Genomic DNA, 25022 nt, shown 5'->3' with positions numbered 1-25022 from the left:
GTTTAATTTGTGGTTCCACGTCTGGAGGAAGAACACCAACAGTTCCGGGTCGGCGGGAGGAAAAAAACAAAAACAAAAAAAACCTGAAGTTGTGGTTCGCAGTGTTGGCGCGTGCATCAGGGTGAGCTAGCGTTAGCCACTAGCTAACCGAGCATCGCTTGGTGTGTGTTTTTATGTTTGAGTGACAGCAACGTAGTTTTGACCGTAGTTTCCTGGTTATTAGTCTCAGCGGTGTACATCGGAACAGCCACACTGAAACTGGACCAGCAGCGAACAGAACATTCGCAGCCGCGGCGGTGAGGATGTAGCAGGCTTCAGCTTTAACGTCACACCCTGGACTCGGCAGCATCGCTGAGGAAAACAGGTGAGTCGTTACCTGGAAAGCAAATTAATGCCACCATGGCCACAGGTCATTGAAGGTAAGCTAAACTGAATGTCACCTGCCTCTTAATGGTGTCATGTTGCGGGGTGTCGAAGAAGCAAATCAACGTGTTCACTGTTGCACGGTAGCATTTAGCTGTTAGCATGAACCGAGCTGAACCGTCCAAACGCGCAAGTTCAATATCCTGGTGTCAGGGGTGGAGGACTTTTTCAACAAGTCATCATTAATCAGTCAGAAGGACCCAGAGAGTTTATACTGCGCTGTTCAAAATCTTGGGAGGACTCCTTCTAGTTGGTTCAGTCGAATTTATTGAAATCTACAGAAAAGAATCCAGAACTCTGGAGGTCGTCTCCCTGTCCTGGAGTCAGCATACGCAGATGCGTCGTCCCTGGCGTTGGGGCAAGAAGTCCAACGATCTAACGATCTCTCCAGGTTTATGTGTCACAAGGAGGTGCTTATATGATCGCTTCTGCGTGCAAGTGTGTATTTTTGATCTTGGTGTTATTTTGCAGATTCTTGTGTCTGACCGCGTGCCAGCACCGTCTGATCCCGTTGTGTACTTCTTTGTTGCAGCCCTGAAGACAAAACCTCTCGTTCTGATTCACGGCCTTGCTCCCATCTACGTCTGACTCCCACTACTTCATGCTACTGTAGCAATTCTGGGGACTCTGTTCTGACCTTGAATAGCTTGAGGGAGTAATGCTAGCATGAGCTACACTCCTGCTGTTCCCTGTTGTGACCCTTCACCTGTCCACTCTTATACAGTCTGGTCTGTGCTGCACTGCCTTGTGTTTCCTGCACTCTAGTTTAAGCAAATATATGAATAAATTAATCTACAGTTTAAGCAAATATATGAATAAATTAATCTACAGTTAAAGCAAATATATGAATAAATTAATCTACAGTTTAACCAAATATATTTGTACATTAATCTACAGTTTAAGCAAATATATTTATAAATTAATCTACAGTTTAAGCAAATATATGAATAAATTAATCTACAGTTAAAGCAAATATATGAATAAATTAATCTACAGTTAAAGCAAATATATGAATAAATTAATCTACAGTTTAACCAAATATATTTGTACATTAATCTACAGTTTAAGCAAATATATTTATAAATTAATCTACAGTTTAAGCAAATATATGAATAAATTAATCTACAGTTAAAGCAAATATATGAATAAATTAATCTACAGTTAAAGCAAATATATGAATAAATTAATCTACAGTTTAACCAAATATATTTGTACATTAATCTACAGTTTAAGCAAATATATTTATAAATTAATCTACAGTTTAAGCAAATATATGAATAAATTAATCTACAGTTAAAGCAAATATATGAATAAATTAATCTACAGTTTAAGCAAATATATGAATAAATTAATCTACAGTTTAAGCCAATATATTTATAAATTAATCTACAGTTTAAGCAAATATATGAATAAATTAATCTACAGTTAAAGCAAATATATGAATAATTACTCTACAGTTAAAGCAAATATATGTATAAATTAATCTACAGTTTCAGCAAATATATGAATAAATTAATCTACACTTTCAGCAAATATATGAATAAATTAATCTACAGTTTAAGCAAATATATGAATAAATTAATCTACAGTTTCAGCAAATATATGAATAAATTAATCTACAGTTTCAGCAAATATATGTATAAATTAATCTACAGTTTCAGCAAATATATGAATAAATTAATCTACAGTTTCAGCAAATATATGTATAAATTAATCTACAGTTTCAGCAAATATATGAATAAATTAATCTACAGTTTAAGCAAATATATGAATAAATTAATCTACAGTTTAAGCAAATATATGAATAAATTAATCTACAGTTTAAGCAAATATATTTATAAATTAATCTACAGTTTAAGCAAATAAATGAATAAATTAATCTACAGGGGTGAGAATTTGTCTGAGACGAGGATAAATGAGTTCAGTCACTAATATCTGAACTTTGTGGAACTTCGCAACCACAACAGGTGAACAGATTTTCTTGATTAAAAAGACGAGCGTGAACTCAAAATCTCTAAACTGCTTGAAGGAAGTGTTGGACGCTGCTTGGTGCTGCTTGGAGTCGGGACGCACGATGCCGTCAGCCAGGTGCAGATCTTGGTTGTTTCACTGCACCACAGTTACTCGCATCTCTTGTTCGATAAAATAAGCAGAGTTTCTTCCACAGAGCATTGGTGGTTAGCAGATAGCAGCCAAGTTGGTGGTTAAATATCAGCGCACTGGGAAGCTGTTGGTAGGGAAGAACGCTACCCTGCATCTCCAGCTTTTGGTTTGAATGTAGCAATTCTTTCAATGTGATTATGCAGTATTTTTTTCGCTCAGATCTCTGGAATGATTTTTGAATGCGCTCATGTTTTTTTATTTTTCAAACCCATAACATTTTTAAATCTATCTGCCTTTCTAGCTTCTAAAAACATGGATAACAGGTGAATTTTCCCAAAAGCTGGTGTGGCGCCTGAGGGTTAGAACCCAGTTTCTGGTTCGCTGTGGCAGTCGTCATGAGTTGAAGCAGCCTAAAGACTGGGCTCGATCTCCTGGAAGTAAAAGGTTCCAGCGTGCATGAATTTATGCAGCATTTGGCTGATAAAACGGAGAACACATTCCTCCTGCAGCACCTTCATGAGCATCTCACTGGTGTATGATTGTCGTCACCGAGTGGACTGCGATTGTGTGGGGATCAGGGGTGTGACAGCGAATGCGTCCCGAGCCGCAGGACCACCTCATCAGCTGATGTCTGTGGTTCGAGTGGAAACCCTCACTGCTGATTGTGCTGATGTTGTGTATCGTGACAACATCTGATTATGAGAAGAGCCCCGAGAGAAACTTGTTTGTGGCTGCAACAAACACCTGTGGCTGGTGGCTCCACAGCATTGTGTTTGATATCATAGGGCAGCATTTCTCTGGTGTGTCTGTTTATGATACATTGTTTTTCTGTTCTAGTTTCACCACTAGATGGCTATTCAGGTCTCAGTTGTAACCTCTATGGAGACGTTGGCCATTAAAAAGCCACATCATAAATCCTCCCTGCCCGTCCCTCATATCCCGTCTGTACTGCATCTGTTTGAACACAGCTGAGATCCACCCGTCACTAATGACACAGGTCACTTTATCTTTGTTGTTGTTGATCAAAACAATCAGAATCAGAATTGATTCAGCAGTGCTATGTTTCATGTGTATTTGTGTCTGCTGATGTGTTCCAGCTTGCATCCAGTGCTGGTAGGTCTGTGTTGAAGAGAGACATGATGGGTAGTTTGGTCTGATAAAACATCCGCAATGTCATCAATCCTTGGGCTTCCAACGCCAGGATCCAGTGTCAGAATTCTCATTGCCAGGGTGCGCCTGCATCCTGTCGGTGTGCTCGTGGAGTTCTGGGGGAAATTTAGCCTGGAGGGGACGGCACATTTTAGTCCCTGGCCAAAGATGTTCAGTCTCCTGCAAACTGTTTACTTTCCCTCTATGACCTGAGGAGGACCTGCCAGAAATCCTCACTGTGCACGGTCAAGCTTTTTGAAGCAGTTTGTTGAGCCCCATTGACTCCACGTCTGCTATCAATGACTGGAATGAAGAAGCAGGTGGAGGCGGTGGATGAGTCGGCTGTGACACCAACTGGCTTGGAGCCTCCATGTGAAGAGGTGAGCAGTCACCAGGGAGGGAGCTGTGGAACCAGGATTTATTCAGGGAAGCTGCACGTTCGTGCTTCCTGGTTTCTGATGAGCAGATAATATCAAGTGTAATGTGGGTGCTGTGTTTGTTTGGGATGCATCGATGTTAAAAATGGATTGTGAATCAAAGGTTTTGTTTTTGTGTTGTCTTCCCAGACTCAAATGAAGAAAAGAATGATGACAAAGTTGCTGCTGCAAGGCCTGACTCTGTTAGAAGGGTGACATCTGGGAAAATGGCAAGTTTTTATGTGCAGGTGACTTTTTTATGTCCAGGGTGTGTAGATCTCGACAGCAGCACTGAACAAGACTCAGTCTTATCTACTTCAGGGGCTGTGCCCAGAATATTATTGGAAGTACTTCTAGTTTGAGAACTGTTTGTGTGTTCTTCCTCAACTAACCACAGTGTGAGGAGGTGCTGAGCATGAACGCTGCACTGAGCGTGAGGTTCAGGGTTTGTCGTTGTTGTTGTTGTCTCGTTGGTAAGGGTAGGACAATGCTCAGCTTGGGTTATGATGCTGCAGGAGGCCCTGTCACATGTGAGAGTCAAACAGGAGGAGCTCTGGAAGCAAAAGGGTGTACTTGCTTAAATGTCTTCTTTGTCTCCATGATCCCATGAATCCACCCCAGCTGGCGTGTCCGTCCTCTCTTCCTGTGTGGTTCAGCCGTCATGCCAGGCGGAGTGACTCTAAAGCAGTGCTCTACTTTAACTCAGAGGAGTTCCATATCATAGCCACAGAGCAAACAGGCTTCAAAACACTGGGCCTCCGTTGGGCCCTGGTGCCCCTCTGCATTTATAGGAGAGTGACAGTTGTCTTCAGATGGGAAGAACCACTGTGTTGGACATGGCCCTGATGAGTCTGTGAAATATTTGATGGGTTCATGGACTCTGTGAGATGTAACTGGGGGGTCGTCTCTCCGTTCACAGGTCCCCTGTGATGCTGTCACTTTCAGGAAGTCCATCGATCTTCACGCGACGGCTCCTGAGGTTTCTGAAGAGTCTATGCTGGTACGTGAGTTTGATATGAGTTTAAAGCACAAAGGTCGTTTCTTTGTGGCCGCTTGTTTTTTTTCATGATTACTGAACCCTAAGGCAACACTGAAGTTGTGTATACAATTTTGTTGCTTTGTTTCAGCAGCCGAGCCAGCTGACACTGACCCAGCACCCAGAGGGGGACACACTTGTGCGTGTGTCTGTGCTGACGAGGTAACTTCCTTCGTTGCTCTCAAGTCTGAAATCCACCTGGGGAGAGGCTCCTGTCTGACGTGTGCATCTGGTCTTTGTTGGTGTTGAGGGTCACGTCGTTGAAGAACTGACCCGCTCTGGTGAAGAAGTCCATTTTACAGGTGTCTGCTCAGGTCTCACTGTCCTAAATGATGACCAGCCTGATGGTCCATGAAACTCTTTCAGTCTCAAACAGCGATGGCCAGTTATTATGTGGTATGTTGTTAAAAGCTGCTGTTGTCTGCCTTTTTTATTGTAGATCCTATGGCGAGGAAATGACCCATACAGGATGTGATGTCACCAGTGGGAAATCAGAGGAAACTGGCACCAGTGAGTCGCTGTGTATCAGCACCTGCTGCGACCCAGCACCATGAATCTGATAGATCTCTGTTCATTTTTATCTCAGCCGATGGTTTGTTGTCCAATGCAGCAATGACATCAATTCAGGTCTGGTGGAATCCAACTTTTTTACATCACTTTATACAGAAAGGACCATCCAACCCAGTCAAACGCCTTTTCTGCGCCCAAACTCAGTACGCTGGTCTCTAGTTTGGTTGTATTCATGACCTCAAAATTGTGATGTTTTTCTGGTGTTGTCCTGAGTCTGTCTCTGTCTGATGAAGCCTGTCTGGTCCTTCTGGCATTAAATAATTTATAATCAGTGTTGAACACTCTCTGGGCGGTCGTCACCACAGTCCAACTTATCCTTCCCTCTGGAGGAATTACTGAAAGTGTTGCGTCCCTCCACGATGGGGGGACTGTTTTCTTTTCCAGCTCGCAGTTGAACTCTCAACAAAGTAGGGCCCAACTGATCCTGCGTCTCTTTGTACCACTGGGAGTTCAAACCTGGGGATTTTCCTGCTTTAACGTTCCAACAGCCGACCTCAGTTCTTCTTGGGTCATCGCTGACATTTACTGTTAATTTTGTTCTCTTGTGACTGTGGGGGGAGAGAGGAGGGAAAGAAAGGTGTCGACCTGATGTTCGTTGTTCAAGTTGGGTTGGGAATGCAAGGTTTGATCCAAGTTTTTAAAGCATTTGTGAATAGTTTTTAATCCTGCCTCAACAATGTTTGTATTTGTGTTTGGTATTTTGTGAACAGTTCTATCTGATTGTTTGTAGTTTCAATGCTGGGAGCTCCAGAGATTTTCCGCTCCTCCAATTTGTTTTGTTTTTGTCGTCTGATTTTCGTGTCACTTGAGGAGATGGCTGTTACTTTCCCCTGATCACCGACTCTAAAGCGCCCCATAGTGTTGTCGGCCCCACCTCTTCATTATCGTTGTCTTCCAAGTATCTTTTGATTTCATTTTTCATATTATTTTGAAAAATTGTACTGATTAATAAGTTGGTGTTTGGCCTCCAGAGAGTGGCTCTACTTTTCTTTGTCAGAAGAAGAGACGTATAGATGAGCTGTGGTCTGCGATGGGGCTCAGGCCGATCGCACAACTTCCTACTCTATGGACATCATTTTGAAACATGAAAAAATAATCCATGCGTGAGTAAACATCGCATGAAGGGGAATCGTGCGTGTAGTCACGACTGGTAGGAGTCCTCCCTCTCCATACACCCACTAATCCAGTTTCCTCTGACAAAGTTCTGATACTTTTACTAATTTTTTTTTGTGTGAGATTTTCCATTCGATGAATCCAAATTTCTGGTTTAATCTCACATTGAAGTCCCCAGCTCATCATTGTCCCTCGAGTCTTTGTTGCTGCCAGTTCAAGTATAAATCTATAAGAGGACCAGTCGCTACCAGGTGGAGCGTGGACGTCAACGAGAGTTATTAGGACGCCATCAAATTTTCCTGTGTTCAAAACAAATCCACCTTCCTTGTCTTTATATTCTGCAATGTGCTCATAGTGCAGGGCACTTGATATTAAGAGCGCCGCCCCCGTTCGCCTCCCTGAGCCACGGGAAGAAAAACACACAGATTTATACCCCATCTTCTTCAGCTTGGCATGTTCAGAATCCTCCAGGTGGGACTCCTGCAACATTGCCATTTGAACCTTTTCTGTTCTTAGTTGAGACAAGACTTTCCATCTTTTTATCAGATTGTGTTCCGTTGATATTAAATGGAACCACCTTTATTTGTGTCTTCTCCATTTAAGTGATGTTCTCCTTCATTTCACTAATGTCACTGGAGAACCCCCTGAAGCCCACTGGAAGGAACAAAATATGAACGGCAAAAACAAGAACATACAAGCTTACAAAACAATGAATAACAGAACAAGTTCAGCTTCCAAGCAGGGGTTCATTAACCAGAGTCTAGTTTACAACGACTTTCTCTCAAAATCTGGTGACTTTCCAACTCTCCATGGTGACTTTTGTTGTCAAAAGCGACTTGCGAAAAAATCTGGTGACTTTTCCTGGTGTTATTGGAGACTTTCCTGACATCTGGAGACTTATGTAAAAGCAAGTATCTTTGTTCCGCAATTCATGTTCTCAGCGAGCAGTGGCTCTTCCTGCTCCGCCCAAAAGTAGTCACATGCAGGCGATCGCCGCCTCCAGCGGTGCGGCAGTTGGCAGTCGCAGGCAGCAGCAGTCAGGAGAGGAGCAGAGACCCTCACCCCTCTGCGTCCAGGCAGCAAATGAAGAATAGCACATGCGCAAAGCTGCCGAGGAGATCCCACTCTTCCTAAGTGGGATCGGATAGCGGGATGTTAGATTAACATAAAGGTTCGTTCATTTCATATGTTGTCACCAAACCACTGCATTATACAGTATTATATATGTATATTATATAATATATATGATATAAACATAATGAAATATATTTAGGTTTTTTTCAACACTTTTTGTCTCGACTGCGAAGTCTCTCCTCCAGCATCCATTGTGATCACATGAGCGATATGCAAATTAGGTGATGACGTCATTCTAGCATCGACTTCTAGCGACGTTTAGGACAGCCTCCCAAGTCTGTTGGTGAGGGCCCTTCAGGTGGCAGCAGCACAGTTCTGAATGGACCCCAACAAAGCTTTTTATAACATCGATCTGCTCCTCCAGGGAATCTGGTGATCTGATGGCTTTTATTTTATAGCCTTTTTTGGCCAGGTCCTTGGTAGCTTCCTCTGTGATGTCCTAGGTTCTGAGCCCATCTCGCTTGCTGGAAAGAGGGTCTGAAACGAGACCCCGTTCTCTTTCAGGGCCCGCCAAATACTCCCTGTATACTCTGCGCTTTCTAAAGATGGCGGGTGGGCAGTTTTGGTCCAGATTCATTCGTTTTTTTCACGCCAAACAAACCCCTTATGTTGCCAAGCCTTGTGAGCTAATGACTCTTTCATTTTTGAAGCTCAAAAACCTCTCAACTATTGAGCGTGGCGGTGCGTTCTCTGATGGCTGCGGTCCCAGCGCCCGATGCGCTCCAATTACCTGCAGGTCTGCCCTGTTACCATCCAGCCCGAGCCCCTGTTGTAGAAAAGTTTCCACAAACGTAATCATGGACTCTGAGTCCTTCTCAGACCCCTCCGAAACACTATAGATCCTGACATTCTCCCGTCCAGTCCGCTAGCTTGTCCTCCAGCTTCATGTGTAGTTTTAGTAGCACCGTTACCACTTCCTCCGTGGTTTGAGTTCAGCCGCTCCTTTACTTTGTTGATTCTTGTGTTCGCTTTACTAACTTCCCCCTTGTTAGTCCTTAATTGTTCTGTGTTTTCCTGGCAGAATCCTCTCAGTGCTTCTAGTAACACTTCTAAGCTAGCCATCTCTTCCTCACTTTACCGTTAGCTTATCGCTACACAGAGTTAGCTGTAACTTCTTGACCCTTCTGTTCCAGAATGTTACATCGCAGGAGGGGCTTCGTTAAGCCTCCATACGCTTTTTGTGGTGTATGGTGATTATATTCCTCAGCTAAATGGGGGGATTCTGTAATTTCTTTCTTTTCTTTTTTTTTCCCCTACGGTTCTCTGACCAGAAGTCTTCTCTCCAGTTTTTGTTCAAGCTCTCTGGTTTCAGAACTTTTTCAAGGTGCTTGCTTCCTTTGTTTCATGGTTTTCTTTTTTAACGGGGCAAGAGAGTCCAAAGGACATAAGGTGCGTGCTGCATGATCGATAAAATGATCAGTTTTGGAGGGACTAAGGAACAGCGTCCTCTGTAACAATGGGACATGAGACTGAATTTAGCGCCACTGGAATCACTTCTTAAATCCAGCGACAGCCTGATCAGACAAACGTCTGGAAGTACAGTTTTCCTCAGTGGAGTGTAGTTGGTTAGTACAAATTCAAAGGTGATTAATTGATGATCAGATAAAAGTGCGTTCTGTGGAAATACAACTGGATGTTCAGCTTCAATTCCATATGTTAGGAGGAGGTGGAGGGTGTGGTTGTGACAGTGAGTGGGTTCATGGACAGACTGATGGAAACCAGTTGAGTCTAGAAGAGAGAGAAATGCAGCACCAGACTGTGGCTATCAACATCCACATGAATATTGAAGTCAGCTACAATAAGATGAGAATTCAGAGTGAGGACCAGGATGACGGTACACAATAATTAATAAAAGTGGCTGTGGAGTTTTCCAGGCTGGATGAGACAAACTGAGAATCGGGCTTTCAAGTGAATTGAAAATTATTGTGTGTTTGAGATTTGTGACAAAACCTCTGTCAAAAATGTCAGCGACTCCACCTCCTCAGCCAGAGCCTGGAGGAATACGAGTGTTAATGGGACTTGGATTGGTTTAGACTAACGCACTCATCGTCACACAGCCAGGAGTCAGTGAGACAGAGCAGGTCAATGCAAATCTTCAGATATTCATTCATTCATTAAAACAGTTTTTGGCATCAGAGATCTGATATTTAATGATTCGGTGGTTGTGTTGATTTCAATGAGGTTTCTTTGATTGACTCCTCTTCCAGTAGTATTGGAGTGATGAACGGATGTGGTCGGGGGACAGACACAGTCTCTATGGGGCTTTGGGTGGGTAACTGCCCCCTAGTGGACGTGCAGAGAAGCTTGTGAGACGGCAGTTCTGCCTCCTGGTCTCAACTCTAGGATGTCAGGGTTCTGGTTCTATAATAAACTGGGCCGTATTTCTCAAGATGAGAGCTCTCCTAATCAGACCAGGTCTCCCCCAGAAGGTTTTCCAGTTCTCTATGGAGCCCACTTGGTTTGCTGGGCGCCATCTCAACAGCCAGTGGTTGAACGATGATGAGTGGCTAAACGTGTCGTCACTGCTCCGATTAGGCAGGGGTCCAGAGACACTACGGAGTCAAACATGGTCTTGACAAATGTACACACCAACTCAGTGACAAAACTTTGAGCAAAAGAACATTTAATGAATAAAGCATGAAAACAACATGAAATGATGAGTCAGCTGTGAGTCCTCTGAAGGTCTGCTGGGCAACGAGGATCTGGATCCAGGGAGTAGACCTGCCCTGCCAGGCTCTGGCAGCATCAGCCCCTGACCAGCTTGTTCCACACATCTGCTAAATTTCTTGTTCATGAAACAAACAGCGAGGGAGAATAATTTGAAAGTATCTTGGGGCGCAGTCGAGGTACTTTTATACAACCTTGAATTCCTTATGTTTCAAGACCGCTGGGTGCTTAAGCCCAAATGAATTATTCCCACTTTTTCTGGTGAGCCCCCTGGACCCTCCTCAGACCCTGGACCCTCAGATCTCGAGAACCATTGCTTCATAATACGGGAATCATCAGATAATCAGAATTATTGATCCACCTGTACAGTCCCCTCACACACCCACGACCCCACCCCAGGCTGGGTCATCAATGTCTGACGATAAGGGCTGCTACGGCCACAGGGATCAGGGTCAACCCCAGACAGATCCCAGCTGTTTTCCAGAGGGACCTTCTCTTAACTTCTGGCACTGCAGCGTCAGGGGCTGTTGGAACAGGTTCTGCCCCCTCTCTGGTGGTTGGATGTCTCCCCCTGTGGTCCAATGACTGCTGCATCCTCTCATTGTCCAGGTTGTCCTCCCTGATTTCACCTTGATGAACCCCCACCTCTGTGTGAAGCTCCACCTGGTGGGTCTCTGCCACCTCAAGAGCAGTCTCACTTCTATTCCTGACCTCCTCACGGAGGCGGACCTCTTGCAGCTCCTTTTCCAGGAGAGCGTTTTTCCGCCTCTCCACCTGGAGGTCAGCGGCCAGTTTTCCCACACAGGCCTCGAGTGTCACCTTCAGGTTCTCCTTCTCCCTGCGAAGAGAACGCTCCTTCATAGCAGTGTCTTTTCGCACAGCCTTGATGTCTTTATTCATTTTGAGACTGAGCATTTCCATGTCCGTCTTCAAGGAGAGGGCCTGCAGCCTGTCCTCCCTGGTTCTGTCCATGGTGGACCTCAATCCCAGCTTTTTCCGGATCCATCTTAGGTTCTGAAGCTTCACCCTCCTGTTTTCGTTTCCTTCATAGTCGTCTCCAACCAGCTTTTGTGGTGGTGAGTGCAGAGTCTTCATGACTGTCTTCATTGCTGGTCTCAACGTCGTCCTCATCACTGCTGTCTTCACTGGTCATGTCACTGGTCTCCTCACTTTCTTCATCATTGTCTTTATCTCTGTCCTTGTCATCATCTTCATCATTGTCTTCATAATTGTCCTTATCACTTTCTTCATCGCTGTCTTCTTCACTGTCTTTAAAATTGGTCTCATTCTCATCGTTGTCTTCAAACTGAACACCCCCAGCAACAAAAGGATGGGTCAGGATCAGCGGCCATGACAGCCTCTCCTCAGGGTCTCTGGTCAAAAGACCTCTCAGGAAACTCTGTAAAGGAGACGTCACATGGTCACGGTGAGCAGTACGTTACACTTTTGTGTCTTAGCAGCAGTAAGCTTCTTTTGGCTGTTAACATTAGCTTGTGTTTGAGCATGCTAACACAGTAGCTAGCTAGCTAGTTAGCAGCTGAGGACACAGTATAAGGATGTAGCTGTTGTACCTTGTAGCGGGGGCTCATGTTGTTGGGCCACTCAACCGAGCCTTCCAGGATGAGCTGCATCAGTTGGGGTCTGGATTCCGAGTAGAAGGGAAGCTCCCCAGTGTGGAGCTCAAACAGGGTGCAGCCCAGAGCCCAGAGATCAGCAGTGTGATTATAGGGCTCCCCCCTTATCCACTCAGGGGACATGAAGGCTACAGTTCCCATCCGGTACGTCAGCTTGGACGTGGGCTTCCTCAAGACAAACCGCAAACCTGAGACAGAACGGCATCACGTATAAACACACTTGTAGATGATGACGCTCACAGCCATGTTTTCCTTCAACGTCTAAATCTTCTTACCCAAAGTCACACAGTTTGACCACGCCATCGTCCCCCAGCACAGTGTTGGCCGTGTTCACGTCCCGATGAATAATGTGACGTGAGTGCAAGTAGTGGAACGCTGAGAGCAGCTGGCAGGAAAACCTCTGGACCTTGGAAGAGGGAGAGAAATGCAAATGTTGATGGGGTGAAGCCTCAGTGAGTGTCATGTCCGGCGTGACTGTGTGTAATGAAGGAGTACCTGGTTCTCTGGGAAGGTCCCACGATCGTGAAGGGCCTGGAGCAGGTTGGAGCCTCCAGCGTACTCCATCACAAAAACAAGCTGTTGACACAGTGGAGAGATTTGGTCACACAATGAGACGATGGTGCAGTGGATCAAGGATCCACCTGAGAGCAGGAGGCATTCAGAGGGAAGATTCATCGCTGTCTTACATATTTCTTCATTTGGAAGCAGCTGAACAATGCCACAATGTTGGGATGGTGGATTTTGCTCATGATGGTCATTTCCCTCTTGAGGAGTCGGATCTCCTGATATGAGCGACCATCTTTTTCGATGAACTTCAGAGCCACAATCTGAGGGACACATGAGAGCAGATGCTGATACATGGAAACTAAGTCAATGGCAACAGTCCGTCTGATCCTATCCCAGCTCAAGCTTCTTACTCTGCCAGTTTCCGTTTCCTTGGCCCTGAAAACTTTCCTGAGATTGGCTTCTGGCATCTTCACTGACATCAGAACTCTGGCCGTACGGCAGTGTACGCCCTCCCTCCATGTTCACCTTCTTGTTCATCCAGTGGCGGCTGACCCATCGAGGGCGCTAAGGCGCCGCCCCACCACGCTACCTTCAATAAGACATTAAAAAATTAAGATAAATGCAAATCGTGAAATAATATTCTGAGCTTTATGTATGTGTATATTTAGATGAGCAGGATGTTAATGATGAGTAAAGCTGTTTCGTTCATCTGTGTTTTCTGATTGGTGACGTGTTTTTCGCCGTGGGGTTTAAAATTTTTCGTCCATAGACTTGTTCAAAGTTGCACATGCGCAGTCTCTCGCCGTCAATACAAGAGATGGGAGCATGTTGGGGTGCACCTTTCCTGCACCCAGAGATGAATGCAGCTGGATTTACATTCTGGGGCTGATGTCACAGCCATCAGCCATAAAGTCCGCTGATTGACAGGTCGAGTCCAAGGAGTTGGAGGAGGGGGATGATGGGACAGCGACGCAAAATGGAGAGAAGGAGATTAAATGATTCAGCTTAGTCGCTTAAGACAGCACCTTTTGAGAGGAGAACAGGATTGACGTGAAAGAGCACGGACCTGATCAGCTGACCATCGTGGTCAATCAGCAGTCCAAGGACGGGGAGGCGGTCCACCCGGTCTTTTTTCAGGACCTGGTTTAGCAACAAGGCTTGGCTCACTGCTTGTAGTGAAGCTAATGCTCTATTCTACTCTCCCTGCCTCCTTTCTCAAACGTCAGGATCCGACCCAGCACGGATCAACACAGGTCTCACTGAGTGAGGCACTTTTCAGAAAAGGCAAAGAAGCATGAAACAAACTGCCATCCACATGGAAAACGCAATGCGACTTTCCATGTTTGGAAAAATAAACATTTCATGCCAGCTTGATGAAGGCTACAGGAGAGGGACCCGAAAGCACAACGAGGAGGTTGACAAAAACAGGCTCTAAAATAATAGACTGTGTCACGCTGGTGGTGCGTTTGACTTTGCCCTGCGTGGCCACGATGAACATTAGAGCTCCAAAAATCCAGGTGTTTTTGGAGGATTGGTGAATTTTGTAGAATCACTGGATGCAGGTCTACACGAGCGCCTGCCGTCTGCCACTGTGTTTCAGGGAACATCGAAGACTACAGAATGAACTCCCTGACTGCATGCTGTCAGTTTTTAAGAGAGAGCGAAACTGGAGAAATCAGGAGCGCAAATTTGTCTCCATCCAGGCCAATGAAACACTGGACCTCTTCCTTCAGTGTCAGCTGGTGCTTGTGATCTGCTACAAGTGCCACAGCTGATTCCATGGCCTCAGGACTTCGGGATAGGTTGAGCTCCATTCTCCCTGATGGCCAGAAGAACCAGCTCATTTCCCAAGCATACGATGGAGCAGGTGTCATGAGAGGAACCACAGGTGGCATGCAGAAGAAGGTCCAGGATGTCTACGTCAATGCACAGCATGTCCACTGCTCTGCTCACCAGCTTAACCTTATCATGCAGCAGGTGACAGAGCACAAAAGTGAGAAATTTCTCTTCAGATCTGGCTGGATTCTCTTTTTATTCTTCTCCAAGATCTCCAAAGAGAACCAGTGGGTTTGACAGAGTGGTGGCCCGCAGAGTCGCAAGAGCAAGCACGGTGAGGTGGAACTTCCACAGCCGAGCTGTGAGCACTGTTTTTAAGTACAAAGAAGTCCTGCTCCAGTCTTTTGTGTTGCACTTTTGCACCCAGTGATTGAAAATGGCAAAGAAAACACCAGAACAAACACCACAAACAAACAGAAGAACCAAATGGAACAAACCTGACTCCTGTGAGTCGTCTTTAGCTGAATGGAGCAGGCTACGCTGCTGTATATTGAACTTTGGTCAATGGTGAAGTGTCTAATTATTTTTGGAGACGGTACTCAGTTAAAAAGTAGATCAGTACAGCTGGTTGACTTTAATAGGCAAAAAAATAAAGAGGGAAACGCTGATCTAGTTAATATTTGTCATTGTTCAAATATGTTGGAACCCCGCACAAGGACATTAAAGTTAACCGGCTGTACTGATCTTTGTTATTTACTCTTCCAACAAGAGTTTTTGGCAGTGATTCACTGGGACCATAGGCAATCTCCTCCGGTCTGCCCTGCCTCACCATCTGGAGTCGCTGGAGAGGTGACAGGAGTTCTCTGAGTCAGAGATGGTGGTCAGTTTTATGACGTGGAAGAAGAAAATGTCCCTGAACTCAAGGTCGTCTCCTCATCCTAAACTCCAGAACAACAACATGGCAGCTATGCTGAGCTGGATGCCTTCAAGTCAACAATGTGGACACAGTTTTCCAGAATGAACTCAGGACCAGATTTTGGGAAGACAGGTTCTCCCATGCCGCCATCTCTCAGAGAGACAAGCAAGGTCCTGGATACCTTCAGTCACATGACCAAGAGAAGAACTCTGGTTCCACAAACCTGACTGAGCACCTCAGGGTGCAGCTCAGTCTCCTGACAGCATCGCCTGTGTAACTTTGTGTGGTTCATCAGGGGTCAGAGAGTTCATAGTTCCATGTGTTTTATTGCAGAGGTGCAGAAGTTAAACACGGAATCAAAATGTCTGATCTTAACCACAGTTTGGAACGTTTCATTTTCAATATTAACTCTGTTCTGCGTGCTGGTACAACAACGCACACAACAGGTGCACTTTACTTTTTCACCCACGCACCTTGAACATCCTGAGTTCACCTGTGGTTTCATCATCAACTTAACAAATATTTGTGTGTGTGTGTGTGTGTGTGTGTGTGTTTTAAGGCTGCTGGCATTTATAAACTGAGGCTATGTTGAGCTCTCAGTCGCTGTTCCAGCCTCGGATCCTCCAACACGGAGCTTTATTATCATCTCAGCTTTTCTAACGTCCACATCATGACTCCCACAGTTCGCGCTTGGCTTGTTGGTGTGGTTTTCCTCTGCGGGCTGGAGGAAGCAGTCCGCTCTCAGCGCGGGTATTGTGACAAGAACCAGTGTTTGGTGCTTTTCCAGGAGCCAGTGGACTTTCCAGGTGCGGCGGTTAAATGCAGAGGCTCGGTTGGACAGTTGTCTTCCAGTGTCGTGGATTCCTCTGTCGTGATGAGTTTTTTACGCAGCCTTGGACTCAGTGGAAGTTACTGGCTGAACATAAATGGCTCTGAAAGCAGCACTGAAGCAGGCTCACGTCTCCAGGACTGTCCTGCTGTTCACATGAGGACGGAACAGAACTTTACCTTTCAGTGGGGGCCTTGTGACGAGAGACTGGACGGATATGTGTGCAGATATACTTTAGAGGAGCCTTGCAGTCGCTTGCCAGCAGGGGGAGACACACGGGTGACGTACACCGCGCCTATGATGGGCTTCGAGGTCAACAGTTCAGCAGAGTTTCCACAAGGAACCTTGGCATTAATGGAAGATTTTGGAGACAATTATCTGCGCTCCAAGCTTCTGTGTTTTGCCGGGAACTGGACCAGAGCTCCCTGGATCTGTGAGGTGCTGCAGGGCGGCTGTGAGCACAGCTGCAATTCCAAAACGCACTCCTGTGTGTGTCCCATAGGCCGACAACTGCACCCCAACAACATCACCTGTGGCCCGCAGGCGCATCACTGCCCCACTGGCTTCATGTTGACGAAGGATGGAAAGGGGTGTGAGGTGGTTAAGTGTGCGGTACACAACCACTGCACAGGCGAGGGTGAGGAGTGTGTTGACAGTCCGACAGGGCCGGAGTGCGATTGCCAAGAAGACTTTGTGAGGGAAGACGGAGTGTGTGTGGATGTGAGCATCTGTGTAAAATGTGAGCACATGTTGTGTGATAAAGTCAAAGGGGTTTATCAGTGTTCGTGCCGGAAGGGGTTCAGGGTGTCAGAGGGGGACCCCACCAAGTGTATGAGAGACTGCACAGAGCAGGACTGTCCTGCCACCTGCATCAATCTGGACGTCATCAGTGAATGCTTCTGCCCCAGTGGTTACATCTTAAATATGGAGAACAACTATTTAACCTGCACGGACGTAAATGAATGTGAGTTTGAGCATCTGTGTCCCCACAAGTGTGAGAATCTCTTTGGTGATTACAGGTGTGTGTGTGATGAGGGCTTCAAGCTGGAAGGTGACAACAAGTGTGTCTCCCTAGAGGGGGAGGAAGATGGACCAGACTCCACTCCACCACTCCCCACAACGGCCAGTGACCAACCAACTGTGGTTCTGTCTTAAATCAAGACGAGCAGCGTCTCAGGCACTGGTGGTCCTCTTTGTGCATGAAAACATGAGCTTTCATGCGCATGCACACACACACACACACACATACACACATGCCCAGGGTGGGAGGAGCTAATTGTACGTGCATTAAATCCATGTGTAATTTGGGGACGTTGTCTGCAATACATTTGTTTGTGAGGAGGAAGTTCTTGCAGGGTCAGTGAGCGCAGCTGTAGGCTGTAAAGAGCGACTTCCCTCCTCAGCCGGGGAACCAACATGGAGTCTGGAGGTTTATAATATCGCTCAAACAAAGCAAGAGAGCTTGGATACCACTGAGGTTCTTATATCTCGAGGAGGAACATTTCCAGTGGCTGCAGGGCTGCTGCGGCGAGCAACCATGTGGGTTTCTTTGAGGGTACATTTTTGGTGACGGGTGCAATGTTTCAGCTGAAGCTCATCAAGTGACTGTAGTGTAGAACAAACCAAACACTGTCACAGAATTAAAGTTTTGTTTGCCATGTCTGAGTCCTTCTTTGTTCATGTTCAGGCTGACGGGGCCACCATGTGGAGAAAATGGTGAATTACAAGTTCCACAGTCACCGCGCGTGCCCCTCTGTTGTATCACTAGTCAACTTGTCTTCTACACAGGTTGTTGTCTGAGCTGACATGAGACAAGACTGATGTGTATTCATCTTATTACGGAAAAAACATTCAAAAATACTGTGTGAAGACAAAGAAAAATATTCACAATTCACAAAGGACGAGGAGACTGGCAAACCAGTGTGTAGTATTGATCATTGCAGTACAGAAGGATCTAACTAGCAGTACTTAAAGCAGCAGAAGTACTCTAGCACTCACATTGGACGTGGTGATAGTATTCAGTAACAGAAGTAGTGATGCAAGCAATGGTCGCATGAGCACCAGCGCTAGCAGCATGGTTGCTACTTGGAGCCTACTCATGTCAACCAGTAAATTTGCTGCAGTACTGTAAATTATTGAATTATAACCTTGAACTTATTCAAACAAGCAGCTCACATTTGATAACTAACAAACGGATTTTCACAGGTGTGACTGATGAAAGCAGATGGTCCCACTCCATATAGTGTGATGTGTTTATTGACCAATTTGTTTTTCATTGATTCAGTACCAGTACAAATAATGAAAGGTAAAAGGATACCAGTTATAGTTAAAGTAGTAACTGTATAAGTAGTGTCAGTAGTACAAATAAAGTTGGGTAGTAATCAAGCATCAGGAACACTGGAGGAGGATGACATCGTCCTTTGCTTATCCTGTTGGTTGCAGGTCCCAGGGGCAGCCCAGACTCCCCTCTCCCCAGCCACTTCTAGCAGTTCTTCCAGGCAATCCTGAGGCGTTCCCAGGCCAACCAAGCGATATAATCCCTCCAGTGTGTCCTCAAGGCCTCCTCCCAGTTGGGAGGGAGGCGTCCAGGAGGCATCCTCACCAGATGCGTCCAGGAGGCATCCTCACCAGATGCCCGAGCCACCTCAACTGGCTCCTCTTGACATGGAGGAGCAGCGGCTCTACTCTGAGTCCCTACCGAATGACTGAGCTTCTCACCCTGTCTCTAAGGGAGAGCCCAGCCACCCTGCGGAGGAAACTCATTTCAGCCGCTTGTATTCGTGATCTCATTCTTTCGGTCATTACCCAGAGTTCATGACCACAGGTGAAGGCTGGAACCTAGATAAACGGTAAATCAAGAGCCTCGCTTTTAGGCTCTCCCACGTCCCCACAACAGACTAGTTTAGCACCCGTATGCCCGGATGCCGCCCCAATCCGCCTGTCAATCTCCCGCTCTATCCTACCCTCACTCGTGAACAAGTCCCTGAGATACTTAAACTCCTCCACCTGAGGCAAGAACCCCCCCCAACCCGGAGTGTGCAGGCCACCCTTTTCCAGCTGAGGACCATGGCCTCAGACTTGGAGGTGCTGATTCTCATCCTGGCTGCAAACTGGCCCAGCAAGAGTTTGGGGCCTGATGAAGCTAAGAGGACATAATCTGCAAAAAGCAGAGACAACATCCACCACCCGGTTGCGCCTAGAAATTTTGTCCATAAAAGTTATGAACAGAACTGGTGACAAAGAGTCCAACCCTCACCGGGAACAAGTCCGACTTAGTGCCGGCAACACAGACCAGACGCTCACTGCTCTGGTAGAAGGACTGAATGGCCCTTTGTAAGGGGCCATCCACCCCATACTCCCAGAGTACCCCCCACAATGTGCCCCTGGGAATATGATCATAAGTGTTCTCCAGATCCACAAAACACGTGGGACTCCCACATTGGTGAGACAGTTGGGGAGTTCCTCAAACTATTCCTTCCACCACCCAATTATCTCCCCAGTTGAATGTCAACCCCCATGGCTGCACACTGCTTGGCTTGCCAATACCGGTTGGCTGCCTCTGGAGACCCACAGACCAACCATGCCCTGTAAGCCTCCTTCTTCAGCCTGATGGCTCTCCTCACCTCTAGTGTCCACCAGAGGGTTTGGGGACTACCGCTGCTACCGGCCCTAGCCCTGGTTACAGCTCACAACAGCTACCTTGACATGGCCCATTGGGACTCCATGTCCCCCACTGCCCCCGGGATGTGGTCAAAGCTCTGCTGGAGGTGGGAGTTGAAGATAATTCTGACGGGTTTCTTCCGCCAGGCATTCCCAGCAAATTTTCACTGCTCATTTGGGCCTGCCAAGTCTGCACAGCATCTTCCCCTGCCACCTGATCCAACTCACCACCAGATGGTTGGCAGCTCAGCTCCTCTCTTCTCCCAAGTGTTCAGAACATGTGGTCGCAGATCAGATGATATGACTATAAAAATCGATCATAGACCTGCAACCTAGGATGTCCTGGTGCCACATGCGCCGATGGACATCCTTATGTTCGAACATGGTGTTAGTTATGGACAACCTGTGACTTGCACAGAAGTCCAATAACTGCACACCACTCAGGTTCATGTCGGGCCTGCCGTTCCTCCCAGTCATGCCCCTCCAGGTCACACTGTCATTGCCCACGTGAGTATTGAAGTCCCCGCAGTTGGGGCACCATCCAGCACCCTTCCAAGGACTCCAAACAGGGTGGGTATTCTTAACTGCTGTTAGGCACATAAGCGCAGACCACTGTCAGGACCCGAAGGCGCAGGGAAGCAACCCTTTCTTCCACCGGAGTAAACCCCAACATACAGGCAGAGAGTCTGGGGGCTATCAAAAAAAAAAAAAACACCCCGGCCCTCTGCCTCTCACCTGGAGCAACTCAAGCAAAGGAGAGAGTCCAACCCCTCTCAAGGACTTGGGTTCCAGACCCAGAAATATGTGTCACAGTGAGGCTGACTATATTTAGCTGATAATGCTCAACCTCTTCAACCAACTCCGGCTCCTCCCCGCCAGAGAGGTAAACGTTCCATGTCCTACAAGCCAGCTTCCATGCCTGGGGATCAGACAGCCAAAGCTCCCGAGTTTGTCTGCTGCCCAACCACATAGCATAGGACCCTTCTGGTTCCTCCTGCGGGCTGTGAGTCCACGGGAGGATGGGTCCATGTTTTCCTTTTGGGCCGAGCCCAGCCGGACACCGTGGACAAAGGCCTGACCACCAGGTGCTCGCCATCAGGCCCGTACCCTGGGCCTGGCTCCAGGGCGAGGCCCCGGTGCCCCTCTGGCCTGGATACACAAACTCATTGACAAGGAAGAAGTTTACAAGCCATTAATTTAAATATAAGTAGCAATACACGCTGTAAAGATAGTTTAAATGTCATGGGCCTATAATGTTTTACAACCAATTACTTACAATAAGCAGCCAACTATGTATTGTATGATAATATCAGTTTGTTATACTGAAAGTAGATTATAGTTAACATGTAAATAGGTTAGTTTATTGATGGTGATGGAGGTCAGGGAACTGATGCTAGCAACAACAGATGATTTGTCAATCAAAGAATAGCTGATATTTGAAATTAGTTAGTGGTACTTCAAAATGACTCTGAACAGAGGTAGTAGACACTCCAGTAAAAGGAGTGTATTTTACTGTTGCTATGCAATCCCCCAAGGAACAGCGATGCTAAGGCGCCTGTTAGCATGAGTGAGTCTGAGGCAGGGCTCAGTTTCATCGTGTTAATCAGAACTGAGATGGCGATGACAACGCATGGAAATGATGCCGTACAACATTTGCTTAAGGTCGAATGTGTGCCAGAATATTGTGACACTGCAGGAGGTCCCTGCCTGAATGTTCCTCAACCAACTACAACCTTTGTTTGGTATTGAGATTCTCACAAAAATCACATAAACCATCTCCACTTCTGTATGGTTTTTCAATTAAAATCAGAAGATTATTGTGAGACTGAAATATGAAATATTTACCACAAAAACTCTGCAAGAGAAAAGTGTGGAACACGTAAAAAAAACATCCTACATTACATACTATACGTCCTATATCAAAAATAAAAATGTATAATGATTTATAAACTCATAAAGGTGATCCAAAGGAACTTTATAACCCAATGTTATTTTTTAATTTTTGTTTGTATGTTTTTAAACATTTCCGTTTAATTGATTTCATGTTCTGTAGTTGGGCATTCCTTAGTAGTAGTAAAAGTAGTGTACTTTTCCTCAGCAAAAGGTCTCAATATCAAACTGCAAAAAAAACCTCCATAAATATGCAAATCTATGTATCAAATAATACAAAATGGTTATTAAAACATCAAGCATCAAACAATGGATGAAGTGAATTCCAAACAGGATTTTCCCAGAAAACAAAACCGCATGGTCAGCTATTTCCCTGACGTCCCATTTTCTACTTCCTGTGTGTCCTGAATGCAACGGTACCAAACATGCTCCGGTAGCTCTGACTATTTTAGACAAGCAATCCTGACGTCACTGTGGTCACAGCTGGAACATGTGGATTCTGTGTCCCAGTCACGATGATCTCCTTTAACAGTCGTGGGTTGAATGGGGCAGCGAAGCAACTCAGTTGGAAAAAAACAGTCGGCTGCAGTGTAGAATACTTCTAACGTTGAAGCATCTGTGTATGTTTTTATGACAACGAGTAGCAAAACTGAGTACTTCTGATTACGCAGGTAATAGGAAATAGAGCAGATTCTTATTTTCACTGGGTTAAACACTAATTAAACACACGTGAATATTATAGGCCATTCACTTTCTGCCAAATCCAATTTCACCTCTAGATAGCGCCAAAAATGACACACTGCACCTTTAGATATATTATAACATATTTAATGCATGAATAAATGTGCGTCATGTCAAGTAAATGAAAATCCAACTCCAGTCTTACACTCGGGTACGTTTCAAATGGCTGCCGTCTGTCTGGTGGGGAAGCTCAGCCTGCCTCTGCTCCAGGTCTTCAGGTCTCAGGTCTCACCGTTCGCACCCAGGAGCAAAGCAGTGGGAGTCCAAGAAGACTCAGCCAACGGAACCCACATCAGCACCAAACCCGTCCAGCGCAGCAGCAGACTGTCAGGTCTTGTCAAACTCTACAAGGAAGAGCTCACAAGTACAACCACAACACACACGTGTGTTTAGTTGGAAACCACAGTAATTGAACATGCTGACCTGTCAGAATCCTGGAGCTGCAGTCTGAAGTTCGGCCTGCCGCTTGGGACCAGACCTGCCACAGAAAACGCTGGAATGAATCACACTCCAGTAGAAAAGGCAGCATTTTGCAGTTTCAGAGTCAAAGAGACAGCAGGCTGCACCAATCTGAATGTGGACCAGTCCTGAGATATCACTGGTTACCACCGGGGGCATCTGGCCTGATGGTCCAAGCAGACATTAGAAGAATAAGAAGCCTTTCTGATTCTGAGTTGAGATACAGAAGCTGTTAGATGGACTGCCCCTGATGTGATGGTCTCTGCAGAGCACCAGTGTTTCCAGCACCTGTTGCTCAAGGATCAAATCTTGCAGATCCCACTTGTTGCAAACAGCATTTTGAAACAGTTTTGCTGTTAAGTAATGTCGGTTTAAATGAGACCTGGTGTGAGGTGAGGGAAGCAGGGCGAACACCTCAGCAGAAACAGCAGCCTCAGCCCCCAGCCTCCTGACAGACACTCACAATATTGAGATGTTTTCTGTCCTACAGTTTTGCTTTGTGTGTCCAGTGAGCCACTGGAGAGCCACGAGAGGACCCATACCAAGGAGGAGTGCTGAGGTAGGAGGTGGACGTGGAGGGGACAGGAAGACAAGAGGTGAGGTACGAGGAGCAGAAGTGGTGGAGATGGAGCCGACTGGAGCAGGGCCGGCCCGAGGCATCAGCGAACTAAGTGGCTGCTTGGGGCCCCCCTGGCCATCAGGAGGCCCCAAATCTTGTGTTATTTTGCTTCTTTTCTGATGCTGTTTGTGTTTTGTTTTAAAAACATATTAAATATCTTAAAGAAGAGACAACATAATTTAAGGAATGAATAAATTAGTCAATACAAGAAAATTCAGATTTCATAATCACTATACCTGCCATCGTCTGAGTTGTGACTCAGCCAGACACCTCGTGGCGTGCGTGTGTCGCCCGACACTGCGAGGATTCGTTTGGAGGAGATGGTAATCTAATGATAAGCGAGACGCTTAAAAGGAAGTTTCCATCTGGTGCCCAGAAGAGAAGGACAGAGGATGAGAGAAAAGAACAACATAGATGGGGGGGGGGCAAATCAAATTCTGCTTAGGGCCCCCTAAAGGCTGGGGCCGGCACTGTCGTCGTTTTTCATGGCTGGAAGCTGCAGTAATGATTTTCTTTTGTTTTGTTTTTTCCAATCTATGACAATGATTCCAGTTGCTGACCGACCATCACCTCCAGCTGTTGAAAGCAGTAACGAGTTCTTAGTTGATCAGCTGTTGTTGTCCACACCTCGTTAATTTGAACGGAAGGTCCATTCTTTGTCCTCCTGATGTTGTTGAGGTATTAAAGAATTAGTCATTGTCTTACTTCTCAGAGGAAGTTGTTATACAGTGCAAAATTAAAAGCAAAGCAGAAAATGAACAAAACCTTTGCAGAAGTGTGAAGTCAGAACATTTTTAGACATTGGACTTGACTTCACGTCAGAGGAGCTGGACACTGTCGTACCTGAGGGCCTTAAAGTCTTGATGTGCCGGACAAAACCTGGACACATTTTTTTTAAGTGTGAGACAGAGTTTGTGCAGTTCAAGTTCCAAAGGGAAATATGTTTGTTTTCAGAAAAGTTTTTTTCTTAGCTAAACTCTTCTTTTACATAGCCAAGAGTTTACCCTGGATGTTTTTCACAGCAGAGAGAGTTTCTGGAGCAACTTGGCCGACATCCAAGGCGCCTGGAGAGGCGGAGACATGGAGGAGGGTCAGAAATCTGCACCTACACCTGTAGTTAAGAGAACAACTTCATCAGGGAGTCGTGAAGTTGCTGCTGCCGCCCTCCATGACTGAACATGAGCAGCACCTCTCCCCCACTCTCACCCACCAGCCTGTTCTCACTGGTTCAAAGTCACATGATCTTTTAACTTGACAGGTGATCTACTGCCTCACGCAGGGAAGCTATGATTGGTTGAAGCTATGCTTTTTTTTTTTTTTTTACATTTTTATTTACCCTTAACTGCATACCTTCCTATATATGAATGATGTCTGGAATAT

At 45.9% G+C, this 25022-nt stretch overlaps 2 protein-coding genes and 2 long non-coding RNA genes across 5 annotated transcripts; 2 read left to right on the top strand and 2 right to left on the bottom strand.

Moving 5' to 3' along the window:
* The first annotated feature begins 69 nt into the window (after positions 1-69).
* On the top strand, positions 70-7340 carry LOC147242238 (uncharacterized). 2 transcript variants are annotated; one of them, XR_015110686.1, is made up of 5 exons: positions 70-364; positions 5011-5091; positions 5219-5429; positions 5567-5637; positions 6082-7340. It is a non-coding gene; the product is annotated as an uncharacterized LOC147242238 (long non-coding RNA). The 2 variants fall into 2 exon arrangements; XR_015110687.1 differs by lacking the exon at positions 6082-7340 and adding an exon at positions 5738-6072.
* A 3094-nt stretch (positions 7341-10434) lies between these two features.
* Positions 10435-12378, bottom strand: LOC147242237 (serine/threonine-protein kinase 36-like). Its single transcript, XM_086190210.1, has 2 exons — positions 12183-12378; positions 10435-12010 (listed from the first exon to the last, which is right to left on the bottom strand). The coding sequence occupies exons 1-2, from the start codon at positions 12366-12368 to the stop codon at positions 11657-11659; spliced, it is 540 nt and encodes a 179-aa protein (XP_086046336.1). The 5' UTR covers positions 12369-12378; the 3' UTR covers positions 10435-11656.
* A 146-nt stretch (positions 12379-12524) lies between these two features.
* On the bottom strand, positions 12525-13037 carry LOC147242236 (uncharacterized). Its single transcript, XR_015110758.1, has 3 exons — positions 12932-13037; positions 12741-12821; positions 12525-12651 (listed from the first exon to the last, which is right to left on the bottom strand). It is a non-coding gene; the product is annotated as an uncharacterized LOC147242236 (long non-coding RNA).
* A 2980-nt stretch (positions 13038-16017) lies between these two features.
* On the top strand, positions 16018-17925 carry LOC147242235 (thrombomodulin-like). The gene has a single exon (XM_086190209.1). The coding sequence runs from the start codon at positions 16115-16117 to the stop codon at positions 17426-17428; it is 1314 nt and encodes a 437-aa protein (XP_086046335.1). The 5' UTR covers positions 16018-16114; the 3' UTR covers positions 17429-17925.
* The last annotated feature ends 7097 nt before the right edge of the window (positions 17926-25022 follow it).

This window comes from Aulostomus chinensis, chromosome 20, assembly GCF_037954235.1.
Source record: "Aulostomus chinensis isolate RoL2024-O1b breed Wild chromosome 20, RoL_Achi_v1.0, whole genome shotgun sequence".
Taxonomy (NCBI): domain Eukaryota; kingdom Metazoa; phylum Chordata; class Actinopteri; order Syngnathiformes; family Aulostomidae; genus Aulostomus; species Aulostomus chinensis.
This window is presented reverse-complemented; position numbering and strand designations above follow the sequence as displayed.

What these genes read in the sequence shown, in the direction of transcription:
- LOC147242235 (XM_086190209.1), top strand. Translation starts at nt 16,115, where the DNA reads ATGACTCCCACAGTTCGCGCTTGGCTTGTTGGTGTGGTTTTCCTCTGC.
- LOC147242237 (XM_086190210.1), bottom strand. Translation starts at nt 12,368, where the DNA reads ATGTCCCCTGAGTGGATAAGGGGGGAGCCCTATAATCACACTGCTGAT. An exon ending in ACATGAGCCCCCGCTACAAG is followed by an intron (nt 12,011 to 12,182) that starts GTACAACAGCTA and finishes TCTCCTTTACAG; the next exon opens with AGTTTCCTGAGAGGTCTTTT.